Source organism: Balaenoptera ricei, chromosome 3 (genome assembly GCF_028023285.1).
Source record: "Balaenoptera ricei isolate mBalRic1 chromosome 3, mBalRic1.hap2, whole genome shotgun sequence".
Classification (NCBI taxonomy): Eukaryota; Metazoa; Chordata; class Mammalia; order Artiodactyla; family Balaenopteridae; genus Balaenoptera; species Balaenoptera ricei.
Window position 1 is genome coordinate 92,833,706 of NC_082641.1, and position 12,883 is coordinate 92,846,588.

Consider the following 12,883-nt stretch of genomic DNA (forward strand, 5'->3'; position numbering starts at 1 on the left):
CACACGACTGAGCATTTGAATTGATTTTACTTGATTTGGATGAATCAGTGTTTCCCTGGGAGCCATTTATTTTAACACCAAAGCCACATCTTTAGCCATTGTGGGCTTCAAAAGCAGTTCACTGATTATGGCCTCTTCTTCAAATATATCTTTTTTTACTTTAAAAGTGAGTGTTTCTAGACCTTCAAAAATTGAGACACGATAAGGAGCGGAATAATGAACATTGTGTCATAAGTTGCTACGCATTTATATTGGTTACCTTTTGAAAAAGTTGGAAAATCTGAAACTGCTCTAGGAGTTGCAAATAGTGAAGATTATGTGTACCTGAATAGAGTTAAGTATTGTACTAAAATCTTACAATAAAATGATTATGACATTCATTTAGGGTGAATGATTTTTATATGTAATTAAGAATAAAAGGTAAGGGGATTGTATAAAATATTATAATTACTATTTATAATTACTGCTACTGTTATATAGCAGAGCAAGCATTTCTGCCCTTAGTGGAGGGGCAGGGAAAGGGAAGCTGGGCAGGAAGGTTCTCTTAGACTCCTTTTGTGGCTTGTGATTCTTGACCCAGTGTGGTCAGGAGAGTGTGAATGATTTCACCAGGACAAACACAAGAGTGCGAGGAATGAAGTGGCTCAAGGTGGACCAGCTCCTACCTCCCTGCTATGAGATTTGCTCCTTCTTCATCCAGGAACATGAGAAGATGGAAACTGGTTAGCTCGGCCCATGGAATCTCCAGCATTTGGCAAGAACATCAGGGTGAAGGTTCCACCTTGCCCACCACCCCCGACTTTCCAGGCAGTGGAATCCCTTCGACTGTGTGCTTCTATGGGAGCCCCGGGTGCCCCCTTTGTACTTGGTTTGCTTCTCCCCTCCTCTTCCTCCACATGAAGATGAGGCAGAAGGCTTGTTTCTTTTTCTTTCAGTGATTTTATTTCACAAAGGTGAGATTTAAAGGAAGGCCTCTCCACAGAGCCCCAAATTCTCCCATCACTGTCTAAAATTCTATTCGTCAAAAATTAATTTGAATTAATAAGCAAGTACCTTAGACTGGCTAATGGCACTTATTAAGAATGACCATCACACCTTAATAATAATCATCACTAGCATGTGTTGCATGCTTAGTGTGAGCCAGGGGCTATTCTGAAGACTTTGCATGACTTAATTGATTTAATCCGCCTAGCAAGCCTATGAAGAAGGTTCAGAGAGAGAGGTCCAGTAACTGGTTCCAAGTTACATGGTGATGATGAGGGGAGAGGCAGGACAGCATCCAGACCGGTCTGCTCTGGGACTCGAACCCTCAACCACTGTGCTGAGCCACCTCTCCTGGATACTTAATGAGGATTTGATTTGATTTGATTGCTTTCTTCCTTACCTCTAGCAGCAATACCTGTAAGGGATGGGACTGGACATGAAAAGAGTAAAGACATTTTAGGGGTAGACACGTCTGTAGGGGAATTGTTATAGGGACTCTGGAAAGAGATTGGGGGGCATTCTCTGCAGCCGTTGTTTTCCCACCAGAGGCGGTAAGAAGCTCACTCACTAGCATCTTGATGTTACTGATCTTATAACCAGTACGAGAATTCAACTAAGAACCCGGCATAGGTTCTCTCCTGTTTCTCTTCTCTGCTTCTCTCCAAACACTGACATTTTTCTTTTCTTTTAATGTTCTAGCAGCAGAAAACTCTTATGTAAGTTTACGTGTATATATCATAAATGAAATGTTTTACTTATTATTTAAACGTTATTTAAAAAAATAACACTTTCCAAATACTCTTGAAGCGAAGGCCAATGAAAAGCAACTAATTTCTGTAATTACCCTTTTCTTCCTCACACAGTATTGGCTGGATCCTGCGAAAACCCTAGCTGAACACAAAGAACTGATCAACAGTAGGTATTTGATTTTAACTTTGTTAAAGTTTGAAAACAGTATAATGTCCATGATTAGATGGGTGCAGAAATAGGCTTTAATACTATGTAGGTGAATATTAGCACTTGAGTGCCAGAATATGGAGATGGGTGTTTGTACATCGCCAGGTCTCTGCAAACTCTGATTAGATTTGTGTAGATAAAGACTCTGAGTGGATCTGAGTATTGAATTTGGCTTTTGTGTGCACCTGGCCTGAACTTTTGTCTGTGACTTTTCCATTGTCTTTAAAATTTCACCTTCAGATAGAAAAGGCAGAGAGGCACTGGTTTGAAAAAGAGGTGGACATTCGACCTTTTAAAGTGCTTGGGTTTCTTGGGTTAAGGAGTGGTTTTGCCCTTCACAATATTCAGTTGGCTGAGTCGGTAATTAAGGAGTGCCCTCGTAACCTGAAAGATTGCTATGGCTTCAGAAAGGACCCATCTGTTTTGGTTTTAATTTTATCAATATGAATCTTACTAGGTGACTCAGAGTCTAATTAAGGTTATATTCATTAATGTTACTTTCCATAACCCAAGTTTTTATTTATAAATGTGCATGTGCACACACACTTGCAGCCCTTAAGTATGCAGAAGAGTAGTTATTTTTAAATCGTCTTTATGAAAATTATGGTAAAATATCAGTATATAACATAAGGTGGACCACTTGGACCACTGGGGGGTGTACAATTCAGCAACGTTAAGTACATCCACATTGTTATGCAACCTTTACCACTGTCCATCTCCAAAATGTTTTCCATCTTCCCACACTGAAACTGTATCATTAAACCATTTTGCTTTAATGTACAAATTATTGCTAATAAGATCTAGTGGATTCTTCTGGCCTTTCTTACCCCCATTCTGAGTCTGTACTTTCCATATGTATTGGCTCACTCCCCGTGGTAAAATGGGTCACATGGTGCTTTACGGACCCCAAGGGCAGGAACCGAGCTGTGCCTCAGAAGGGAATTGGGAACTAAGAACTGCAGCACGAACGGTCAGGAACTCAGTACTGTTTCTGTGAACATCAGCATCATTTTTGTTTCTGTCTGTGGCCTGGTTCTCTTTGCCCCTCCATCTCTGTGGTGGAAGCCTCCTCAGTTTCCAAGTTACAGCTCTAGCCACAGGCAGAAGTGCACTGGCTGTCTCTGAATTGCAATTCCGAATTCTAGGGCGGGCGTCGGACCAGCCCGGTTTGAGTCAGTAGCTCACGTCAGTCCTGTCAGCTATGTCTAGGCTTTTTGCAAGGTCAGTGCACACATAGCTGCTAGGGGGCCAGCATTCTGGATGGGAGTGGGCAACAGGTTTCAAAGATGGGACTGGAGGCCTATGAGATGAGAAAGGACCCTCAAAATATATACCTTAGACATCATCAAGTTCTGCCTACTCCGCCTACACAGGAGTAAATCCTAATCAGAAACAGCTTATGACCTGCCATGGATGAGAAGCTGCTTGACAGCAGAGGGATGACTGAAGTCCTGACCTTCTGACTTCTAATACCACGTGCTTCTTGAGTGAGCAAACTGCCCATTAAAGGCTGAGGGGAAGCAGGAAGTTCATGTGATTAGATGTGAATGCAGATAACTTCCAAGAGGTATCCTCGTGTGAATGGTAGGCACTCCAATTTAACAAGTCTCATCCCTTGGGATCTAGAAATCTGCACTTTTCCAAAAGATTCAGGTATAATAATAAATACAGTAAATATCTGTCTTGTCTATTTGAACCACTTACTTTAAAAATAGCAGTTCAACTAGATAAATGGTACAGATGAACCGGTTTGCAGGGCAGAGATAGAGACACAGATGTAGAGAACAAACGTATAGACACCAAGGGGGGAAAGTGGTGGAGAGGATGGTGGTGGTGGTGTGATGAATTGGGAGATTGGGATTGACATGTATACACTAATATGTATAAAATGGATGACTAATAAGAACCTGCTGTATAAAAAATAAATAAATAAATAAAATAAAAATACCAGTTCAAAAATTTCAGGAATTGTTATTTTAAAACAAACGCAAAGGTTTTTTATAAGAAAAAAGTTGAGATTTCTACCCAAATGATGAAGAAAAATACAAATTATTTTATTTAAGGTGTATTATTCAAGTGTTCCTAAGAGCATTTGAAGTATATATTTCATTACATGGCATGAAATATTATGTTTAATATCTATAATCTGTAATGCAATTACTTTCTCATCCTAAATAAATGTCATCCTGTTAAAAATTTGATGTACAGGAAGAATAAAACACTGATATTACAATCGAAAAGTTATGTAAGTGAATAATGCATAATTTTTTATCTCATAAGATAGTTTGATAATTAATGAGGGAGAATGGCTCTCACATCTCCAGCAGATAAGTCAGAAGGAATATCTGTAAAAATGACAGAATATTTGCTAGTCGCCAGGATTCTCATAGGTGCCTTATGATTTAGTTATCCTGAGCTAATGGGAGACTATTATCATTAAAGGCCTTGAAATTAGTCTTCACAAAAGGTAGATTAGAGGATTCCCAGTTTCTGGCTTCTGTCTATTTTGCTAGAGTAAAACAATATTAACTTACTTTACATAAGGATTTCTTAAAGGTAGGCTCTGTGGAAAGACGTAGATCAAGATGATAATCTAGGAATTTACTTCACCAGCACCTGATATGTATAGTCAGTCTTAGGCTAGGAGGCCAAAAAATACTTGGGTAGACATATCCTTGCTCCAAAATCTCCATTTCTTTAGCCTTTGATTGATCTATAAAACAGTGATGTATAAATGAAGTATTTGCTTGCTCTGAAGGTGTTACATTTTTTCCCTGAGAGCCTGTATGGAATAGTGGCCAGCAGGCACTGAACTCTAAGTACTAGCAAACGTGGTTCTCATCATTGGGATCTTGGGCGAGTTGCTTTACCTCCTTGGAGCTTTTCCTGCCTTGCATATGTTACCAGATGCTTGTTGGGAATCAGATGTTTAGGAAACATTTTTGCACATTATCAAATACAGTCGAATAGTAATTTATATATTTGGACCCCAGACACTTTGTATGTAAGTGGGAAAGGGAGGGCTGATTTGGGCCAAAAGTCCTAAAAGAAAATTAGTCCAAACAATGTTTTTAATTATATATATTTCAAATTTCTGCTTAACTGCTCGTCACTAAATACATTTCGACTATCTAGGCTTGGTCAATAGGGTGTAATCTGTCATGTTCCAGAGAATAAAAGCAGCTCTGGAGTCTGGACAAGGCCTTCCTCCCTTTGTGCACCATCTCAGCAGCATCTGTGCTCCTCCTGCCCCCACATGCCAACCCTCGTGTCCTGCAGGTGCAGGTGGACCCATCTGCTCAGTAACCCAGAGCTTGATTGGCACAGATCAGCAGCGGGTGGACTTCCTGGCTCTTCTAAATATTTAATAGTCAGTGCCTCCTTGACATCTGTGTTCACGGGTAGAGGTCTGTTTGTCAGAAATAGAAACACAGGGATTAAGGAAACATAGAACTCAGGACATATGGAATCAACTCTAATGATAAATTGTAACAAAGTTTCTTTTAAAATTTAGTTTCTAAAAAAGCTCCAGCCTAGGAGTGCATTACACAGGAAGGCATAGCTTAGGGGAGCAGGGCGAGGCCCTAGTGTTGCTTGCCTTCTGTGTGCCAGGAACAGGGGTTTTATACACATAGCTTGTGTGTCATAATAATAATAAATAATAACATAGTTCATATATTATAAATTCATTATGGCTTTGTTATCTGTTGTTCTATGTAACTTCCTCTCCCCAGCTTCTAAATTGGTGACTTTATTTACTTAGTTAAAAATGAAAATAAACTGTATGTCTGTTATACAGTATCAGAGACTTGGGATAACAGTGTGTGGGTGGAAGTATTTTTACACAGGTGCCTGTTTTGTATCTTTTTTACTTGTGTGAGAGAGCTTTTGTTGGAGAAAAAAATTAGAAACTATGACCACCGATTGGTGCACCAGGTAACAGATCCATTTTAAAACAGATTTAATATAAGATCTAGTTACCACATTGCTCAGAAGTATGCAGTTTTGGAAACAGTGCAGGTTATATTTGTACCTTCTGAAATAGAAATATTTCTAGTGAAAATATAATGTGGTTGGCAAACGAAGGGGCTTGTGTCCTCTTGCACAGTATGAGTGTTTTAATTATATTTTATATTTTCCCAGGTACAATTCCAGATTTTGTTTCATATATGTTTGGTATTTGTGCATGTAGTTCTTCTGTGTGGGGTAAATGACTGAGATGAGAAATGTGTTCTTAAATATATAAGAACATATTTTTAGATTCAGAAAAGTTTAAGAATGAAACAAATATTGCTCCTAATCCTACCACATAGCCTCACTGATAATTTTGTTTTTAAATGGTAAGAGATATACATGGTAAGAAGTTTCTGACTTATCAGTTTTGCTAAAAGTAGAATTTAAGTGTCCTCACCGAAAGGAAAAGTTAGTATGTGAGGGGATGGATGTGTTAATTAACTTGCTGGGGAGAAATGCTTTCACAATGTATACTTTTAAATATCTTATAATTTAATTTGTCAATTATACCTCAATAAAGCTGGGCAAAAAAGGTTTACAGCCCCTCTTCCCAAAGTTTGCCACTCTTGGTAATTTCTTATGCATTCTTCTGTTGGGGTGTGGGCCCATATTTTAACAGATAACTTTCTTTTACACACAAAAGGCGTCATATTTCTGCAGTCAGAAATAGAGCTTGGTGATCTTTTCCCATCAGTACGTAAAGTTCCCCTCTGCCCATTTAAACGGTTGAATGGTACCCTGTGTATGTCCTGTGGTTGACTTAAATGGCCCACCTGCTGCTGAGCATTGAAATTGTTTCCACCATTTTGCAGATTTTGGGGGTTGCTTTTTACAATAGTTAGTGGTAGGAGGGTGGTTTTTAAAACTATTCATTTTGTTTATCAGTAATCTTTCTTCATTATGAAAAAATACATATGTTGTAGAAAAAGTGAAAAATGGAAAAATTAGAAATAAGTAAAACTTGTGCTTATCTCACGAACCAGAGATGAGAAGAACTGGCAATATTCTAATGTATTTGGTCCTGTCTTTTTTCTTGTGTTTATGAGCACATAGACCCATACTACATAGATAACGACATAGTTGAAGCCTTACTATTGCCCAATTCTGAACTCTTGTTTTTTCATTTTGCATTTTCTGTCTTTAGAAATTCTTGGTGAGTGTAATTTTTAAAACAACTTTGTTGAGGTATCTTTGACATAAAAAATTTGTATATATTTAAGGTGTACAACTTGATGTTTTGACAGATGTATACATTGTGAAAAGAGCACCACATCAAGCTAAATAATTTATCTATCACCTCTGCATAGTTACCGGGGTGGGCGTGGGGTGAGAAGATTTAAATTAAGATCGATCCTCTTAGCCAATTTCAAGTATGTAATACAGTAGTATTATACAATAGTTAACTATTATCCCCAAGCTCTACATTAAATCCCCAGAACTCATTCATCTTGCATAACTGACATTTTTTACTGTTTGACCCACAGCTTCCCATGTCTCCCTCCTCCTGGCCCTGGGCGGCCACCATTCTGCTCTCTGCACTTAGGCATGCGACTGTTTTAGATTCCACATATAAGTGAGATCAGGCAGTATTTGTTTTTTTGTGTCTGGCTTGTTGCACGTAGCTTAATGTTCTCCAGGTTCATCCATGTTGTCACAAATGGGAGGATTTCCTTCTTTTCATGGCTGAATAATATTACATTGTGTATGTATATCCCATTTCTTTGTGCGCATTCATCTACTGATAGGTTGTTTCCATGTCTTGGCTTTTGTAAATAATGTTGCGGTGAAAATGGGGGTGCATACATCTCTTGGAGATCCTGATTTCATTTCCTTTGGATAAATACCCAGTAGTGGGATTGTTGGCTCATATGGTAGCTCTGTTTTTAACTTTCTGAGGAACTTCCATACTGTTTTCCCTAATGGTTTGATTCATTTCCATCCCACCAACAGTGCACAAGGCTTCCCCTTTCTCCACATCCTCACCAACACTTTTGTCTTTTTGACAATAGCCCTTCTTGCAGGTGTGAGGTTGGCATCTCACTGTGGTTTTGATTTGTGGCATTTTTCTGATGATTAGCCATGTTGACTATCTTTTCATGTATCTTTTGGCCATTTGAATGTTTTCCTTGGAAAAATGTTTATTTAGGTTCCATTATTTTAATTGGGTTATTTGTTTTTTGCTATTGAGTTGTGTAAGTTCCTCATATATTTTTGGATATTAACCCCTTATCCAGTATATGGTTTGCAAATCTTTTTGGTGAGTGTAATTTTTAGTAGTTGTGTAATATTACACTACTACTTTGACTAATTTATAATGTGAAACTTAATTTCTATTTCTTATTTTTAGCTGGACCTCCGTATACTTTGTATTTTGGTATTAAATTCTATGCCGAAGATCCGTGTAAGCTTAAAGAAGAAATAACCAGGTATAGTACTGACTTTGCTTTTGATCAGTACATGTATGACATATACAAAAGGCTTTATTTAAAACAAATTGGGGTCAAATATTTGGATGGGTGTCTGCAGGCATTTTGTAATGGGACTCCTGTGAGAGTTAAATTTAAACTAGCATTGCGTGAGGCAGTTCAGTGTCTGACGATAGATGTGTTTGAACAATGGCATGGACCTGGGTGACATGATAATAGATTCTGCATCTGCTGTGATGGGATATTTCTGTATTGTTACTGTGAAGGATGCATTCAGTCTTTGTAGTCCTGTAAACGTAGCCATCTGAACTGCGTAAATGGAGGATATATTTTTTTTTTAATTTATTTTATAGAAGTACAGTTGATTTACAATGTTTTGTTCGTTTCTGCTGTACAGCAAAGTGATTCAGTTATACATATACATATATATTCTTTTTCATATTCTTTTCCCGTGGTTTGTTACAGGATATTGAATATAGTTCCCTGTGCTATACAGTAGGACCTTGTTGTTTATCCATTCTATATATAATAGTTTGCATCTGCTAATTCCAAACTCCCAATCCCTCCCTCCCCCACCCCACCTCCCCCTTGGCAACCGCAAGTCTGTTCTCTATGTCTGTGAGTCTGTTTTTGTTTCATGGATAAGTTCACTCATGTAGGGACAATATTTTGATGCTGAGTTTGCATACGTAATTATAAACTTGAAGAGCCACTCACTTGTCTTTAATTGTTGTAGCTTAAATATCAGCTGTCCAGGGATTTCATTCATCTCTATGGAAAATGAAAAGATAATTGCTTTTAGTATTAAGGGAGAGAAAAAACCCAGTGTTTTTTAATGCATTACTTTACCTTTGTCATCAAATATCTTATTTTCAGTTAAAACAGAATTTCTGATTGGTATTGATTATATTGTTAAAGCAGCCCATGCCAGCATTTGAAAATGGCTTATAAAGAGCAGACAATAGCATTATGTTTTCACTTATTCCACTAGTGACCTGCCTGCATGTGGTAGCAAAAACAGAAGCGTTTTCCCTAACTTAACTCTAAATGGTCAGTTTTCCTAGTGAACCCGTCATTGGCTTGAGTAAAGCCTAATGCATTGCTCAGAAAATTGGAAATCATCTCCTTGATAACTAAGACAGTCTATGGTCTTGTTTCTATTCTATCCTTTCATCTTTTTCCTTAGACTTTCTTTTGTCTTGATTCTGCACCGCACACAGAAGAGTGAGAAGAGGGTCAGCTAATCAGACCTTTTCTCTTCCGCTCTGAAGTGCTGTAATTAGGCCTCATTTGTAGAACTGTGCTGACATCTATCTGCTTTGCAGCGAGCACTTGCAAAGGCAGGGCTGCCTGTCCAGGGTTTCTCCGAGCACTCCTCTATGGGAGAAGGGACACTGTGTTGGGGAGAGGTTGAGGTGAGGGGTCATGTTTACATTAGAATTTCATGAAGAGTCTTTGCATTCAAGAGGGATTTCTGAGTTGAGGGCTTATGGGGAAACTGAGTCCAAGTGGTATAAATGCACATTTATATCTGTAACTCATTAGGGAATTACAGGGCACAACATTATATGAAAATACAAGGAAAGTTCTTCATTTTGATTTTATCAGTAACCTCTCTGTGCTCGATTTCCTCACCTGTAATATTGGAGATGTACCTGTCTCGTAAGGTTTTTGTAAGCATTAAATGGAATAATGTTTGTAAAGCTCTTATAAGTTGGTTGTTTCGGCTCATAGTTAAGTGCTTGATAAATGCTAGCACTTATTATTTCGTTCTCTCTTTGCTCTGGTGGTTCAGTCAGTTACGTCTTTTTTTTTTTTTTTTGGCTGCATTGGTTCTTCATTGCTGCGCGCGGGCTTTCTCTAGTTGCGGCCAGCGGGGGCTACTCTTCGTCGCGGTGCTCGGGCTTCTCATTGTGGTGGCTTCTCTTGTTGCGGAACATGGGCCCTAGGTACGTGGGCTTCAGTAGTTGCAGCACTCGGGCTCAGTAGTTGTGACACGCAGGCCCTAGAGTGCAGGCTCAGTAGTTGTGGCGCAGGGGCTTAGTTGCTCCGCGGCATGTGGGATCTTCCCGGACCAGAGATCGAACCCGTGTCCCCTGCACTGGCAGGCAGATTCTTAACCACTGCACCACCAGGGAAGTCCCCCAGTGAGTTACATCTTAAATGAGAGTTAGATTCCAAAAGATACTTGATTTAGTATTAAGAAGGGGGGAAAAGGGCAGTGTTTTATAATGCATTACTTCACATCTGTTTACCAAATACTGATGATGAAGAGAAATTTCCCTTTAGAAACTACTAACAGCTCATTAGCAGAATATATGGATTTGTGTGTAATCTACAACCCCACAATATATTGAATACAACCTTGTTTTCCTCAAGTTTTAGACCATTTCATGTAAAGAACCAGATGATATTGTTGGCTTACAGTTAGTGGCCATGATCTATAATAATTTGTTTTTAGTGTACAAAACATAGAGTCGAATTTAAGTAAGTTAAACGAGCATTTAATGTGATATTATTGTACACTGACTCTTAGTATATCCTAGAGATAAAATCATTGATTTGCATGAATATGCTAACTTAAATGGTTAGGCATAATGGACTTTAAAAAGGGAAGGGAGTCAATTACATGAGATAATTTTGGCAAAAGCAAAAACTGAAACCAAAAGACAGAATCCCCCAAAATAAGCTACTAAAGGAAAAGCATACTTAGGCCAGCATTTTCAAGTCGAACATTTATCTTGCTTCAGTTCGTTGGAAAATTGTTCCAACCTACTCTGTACTGGCTCTTAGGTTGTTTGTAATTTTTTTCCTTCACTTTCTCTCTTCTATTTCTTTTTTCTTTTTTATGAAATTTAATTTAAAAAATTGAAGTATAGTTGATTTACAGTGTTTCAGGTGTAGAGCAAAGTGATTCATTATACATACACATATATATTCTTTTTTGGATTCTTTTCTGTCATAGGTTATTACAAGATATTGAATATAGTTCCCTGTGTTATACAGTAGGTTCTTATTCCATCTATTTTGTACATAGTTTGTAATTTTTTGATATGAAAAATAAAGCTACAGTAAACATGCTTTTTTTCCCTGAATTTTATTTTATTATTTTATTTATTTTTTCTTTATTGGAGTATAATTGCTTTACAATGTTATGTTGGTTTCTGCTGTACAACAGTGAATCAGCTATAAGTATACATATATCCCCATACCCCTCCCTCTTGAGCCTCCCTCCCATCCTCCCTCCCATCCTCCCTATCCCACCCCTCTAGGTCATCACAAATAAACATGCTTTTTTTAAAAAAAAAATAATTATTTTTATTGTGGTGATTCCATCTAAGAACAGTTAAACGACAAAATACAGTAAAGAGTCAAACACAGCTCCCTTTTTTTTTTTTTTTTTTTGGCACGCGCATGTGGGATTTTAGTTCCCCAGCCAGGGATCAAACCTGCACCCCCTGCATTGGAAGCACAGAGTCTTAACCACTGAATTACCACCAGGGAAGCCCCTAAACATGCTTTTACTTATTCTTCCATGTACAGTTTTTTTTGAAAGTCACACAATTTCCTACATACGGTTAAAGACATCTTTCACCATCTAACCCATTTGTTTTACTCCTGCCCTTGTGGATGACTACCCAACTTGTTTCCTTTTTAAAATTATATGTGATGCTGCATTGAATCTTCTCATGTAGATAAGTTATCATGCTAGATGACGTATTCCAGAAGGACATTGTATCTAGGGGGAAATTTTTTTAGATGAATGGGATGCATTAAAAAATAAGGCTCTAGACTATGAAAAATATAAGTTAATAGAATTGCTTCAACTTGGAGTACCTGCTATGTGCTCTAAAATGTTTCCTGAATAGATGAAGTTGGGGGACTCTGAGGTCATATATCCTACCCTCCATTTTTATAAAAAGTTCCTGAGATGTTAGCCAGCTTCTTTCTTCTTAAACATTTTGAAGAGAGGAAACCTTACTGCTTCACAAAGCAGTGGAAGTTCAATAAGAAAGAAAAGATCTCTGGAACTTCTGACATCAGCACTAGGTTTTCTTTCTAGGTTTATGCGAAATAAATCTAACCTCTTTTCTCTTTATCAGTTTTTTAAATAATTTGTGTCCTCATGACATCTGTTAAACTTATTTTCAATTCTGATTCAAAATATTATGACAGCCTTCCATGTATTATGTGTCATTCATAGCTATCTTCTGCAGATTCGATAAGCATAATGCACATATTCGTTAAGAAGGCAGACTTTGGAGGCAGACAGGCTGGGTTTTGCAGCCTTGCTCTGCCACTCACTGGTTGTGTTATCTTGAGAAGATTACATAACCTTTAAAGTCTCAGTTTTCTCATCTGTAAAATGGCATTATAGTATTTCTTCAAAAATATGATGGGGGACTTCCCAGGTGGTGCAGTGGTTAAGAATCTGCCTGCCAATGCAGGGGACACGGGTTTGATCTCTGGTCCGGGAAGATCCCACATGCTGCGGAGCAACT

General features: G+C 38.1%; 1 protein-coding gene across 3 annotated transcripts in view; it reads left to right on the forward strand.

Moving 5' to 3' along the window:
* Positions 1 to 12,883, forward strand: part of EPB41L4A (erythrocyte membrane protein band 4.1 like 4A) — a 263,842-nt gene that overhangs the window by 141,503 nt on the left and 109,456 nt on the right. For all 3 annotated transcript variants that reach the window (XM_059916889.1, XM_059916886.1, XM_059916887.1), the window contains 2 exons: positions 1,848 to 1,899; positions 8,303 to 8,381. In XM_059916889.1, the coding sequence (XP_059772872.1) occupies positions 1,848 to 1,899; positions 8,303 to 8,381 (131 nt within the window). The remainder of the gene's footprint in view (positions 1 to 1,847; positions 1,900 to 8,302; positions 8,382 to 12,883) is intronic.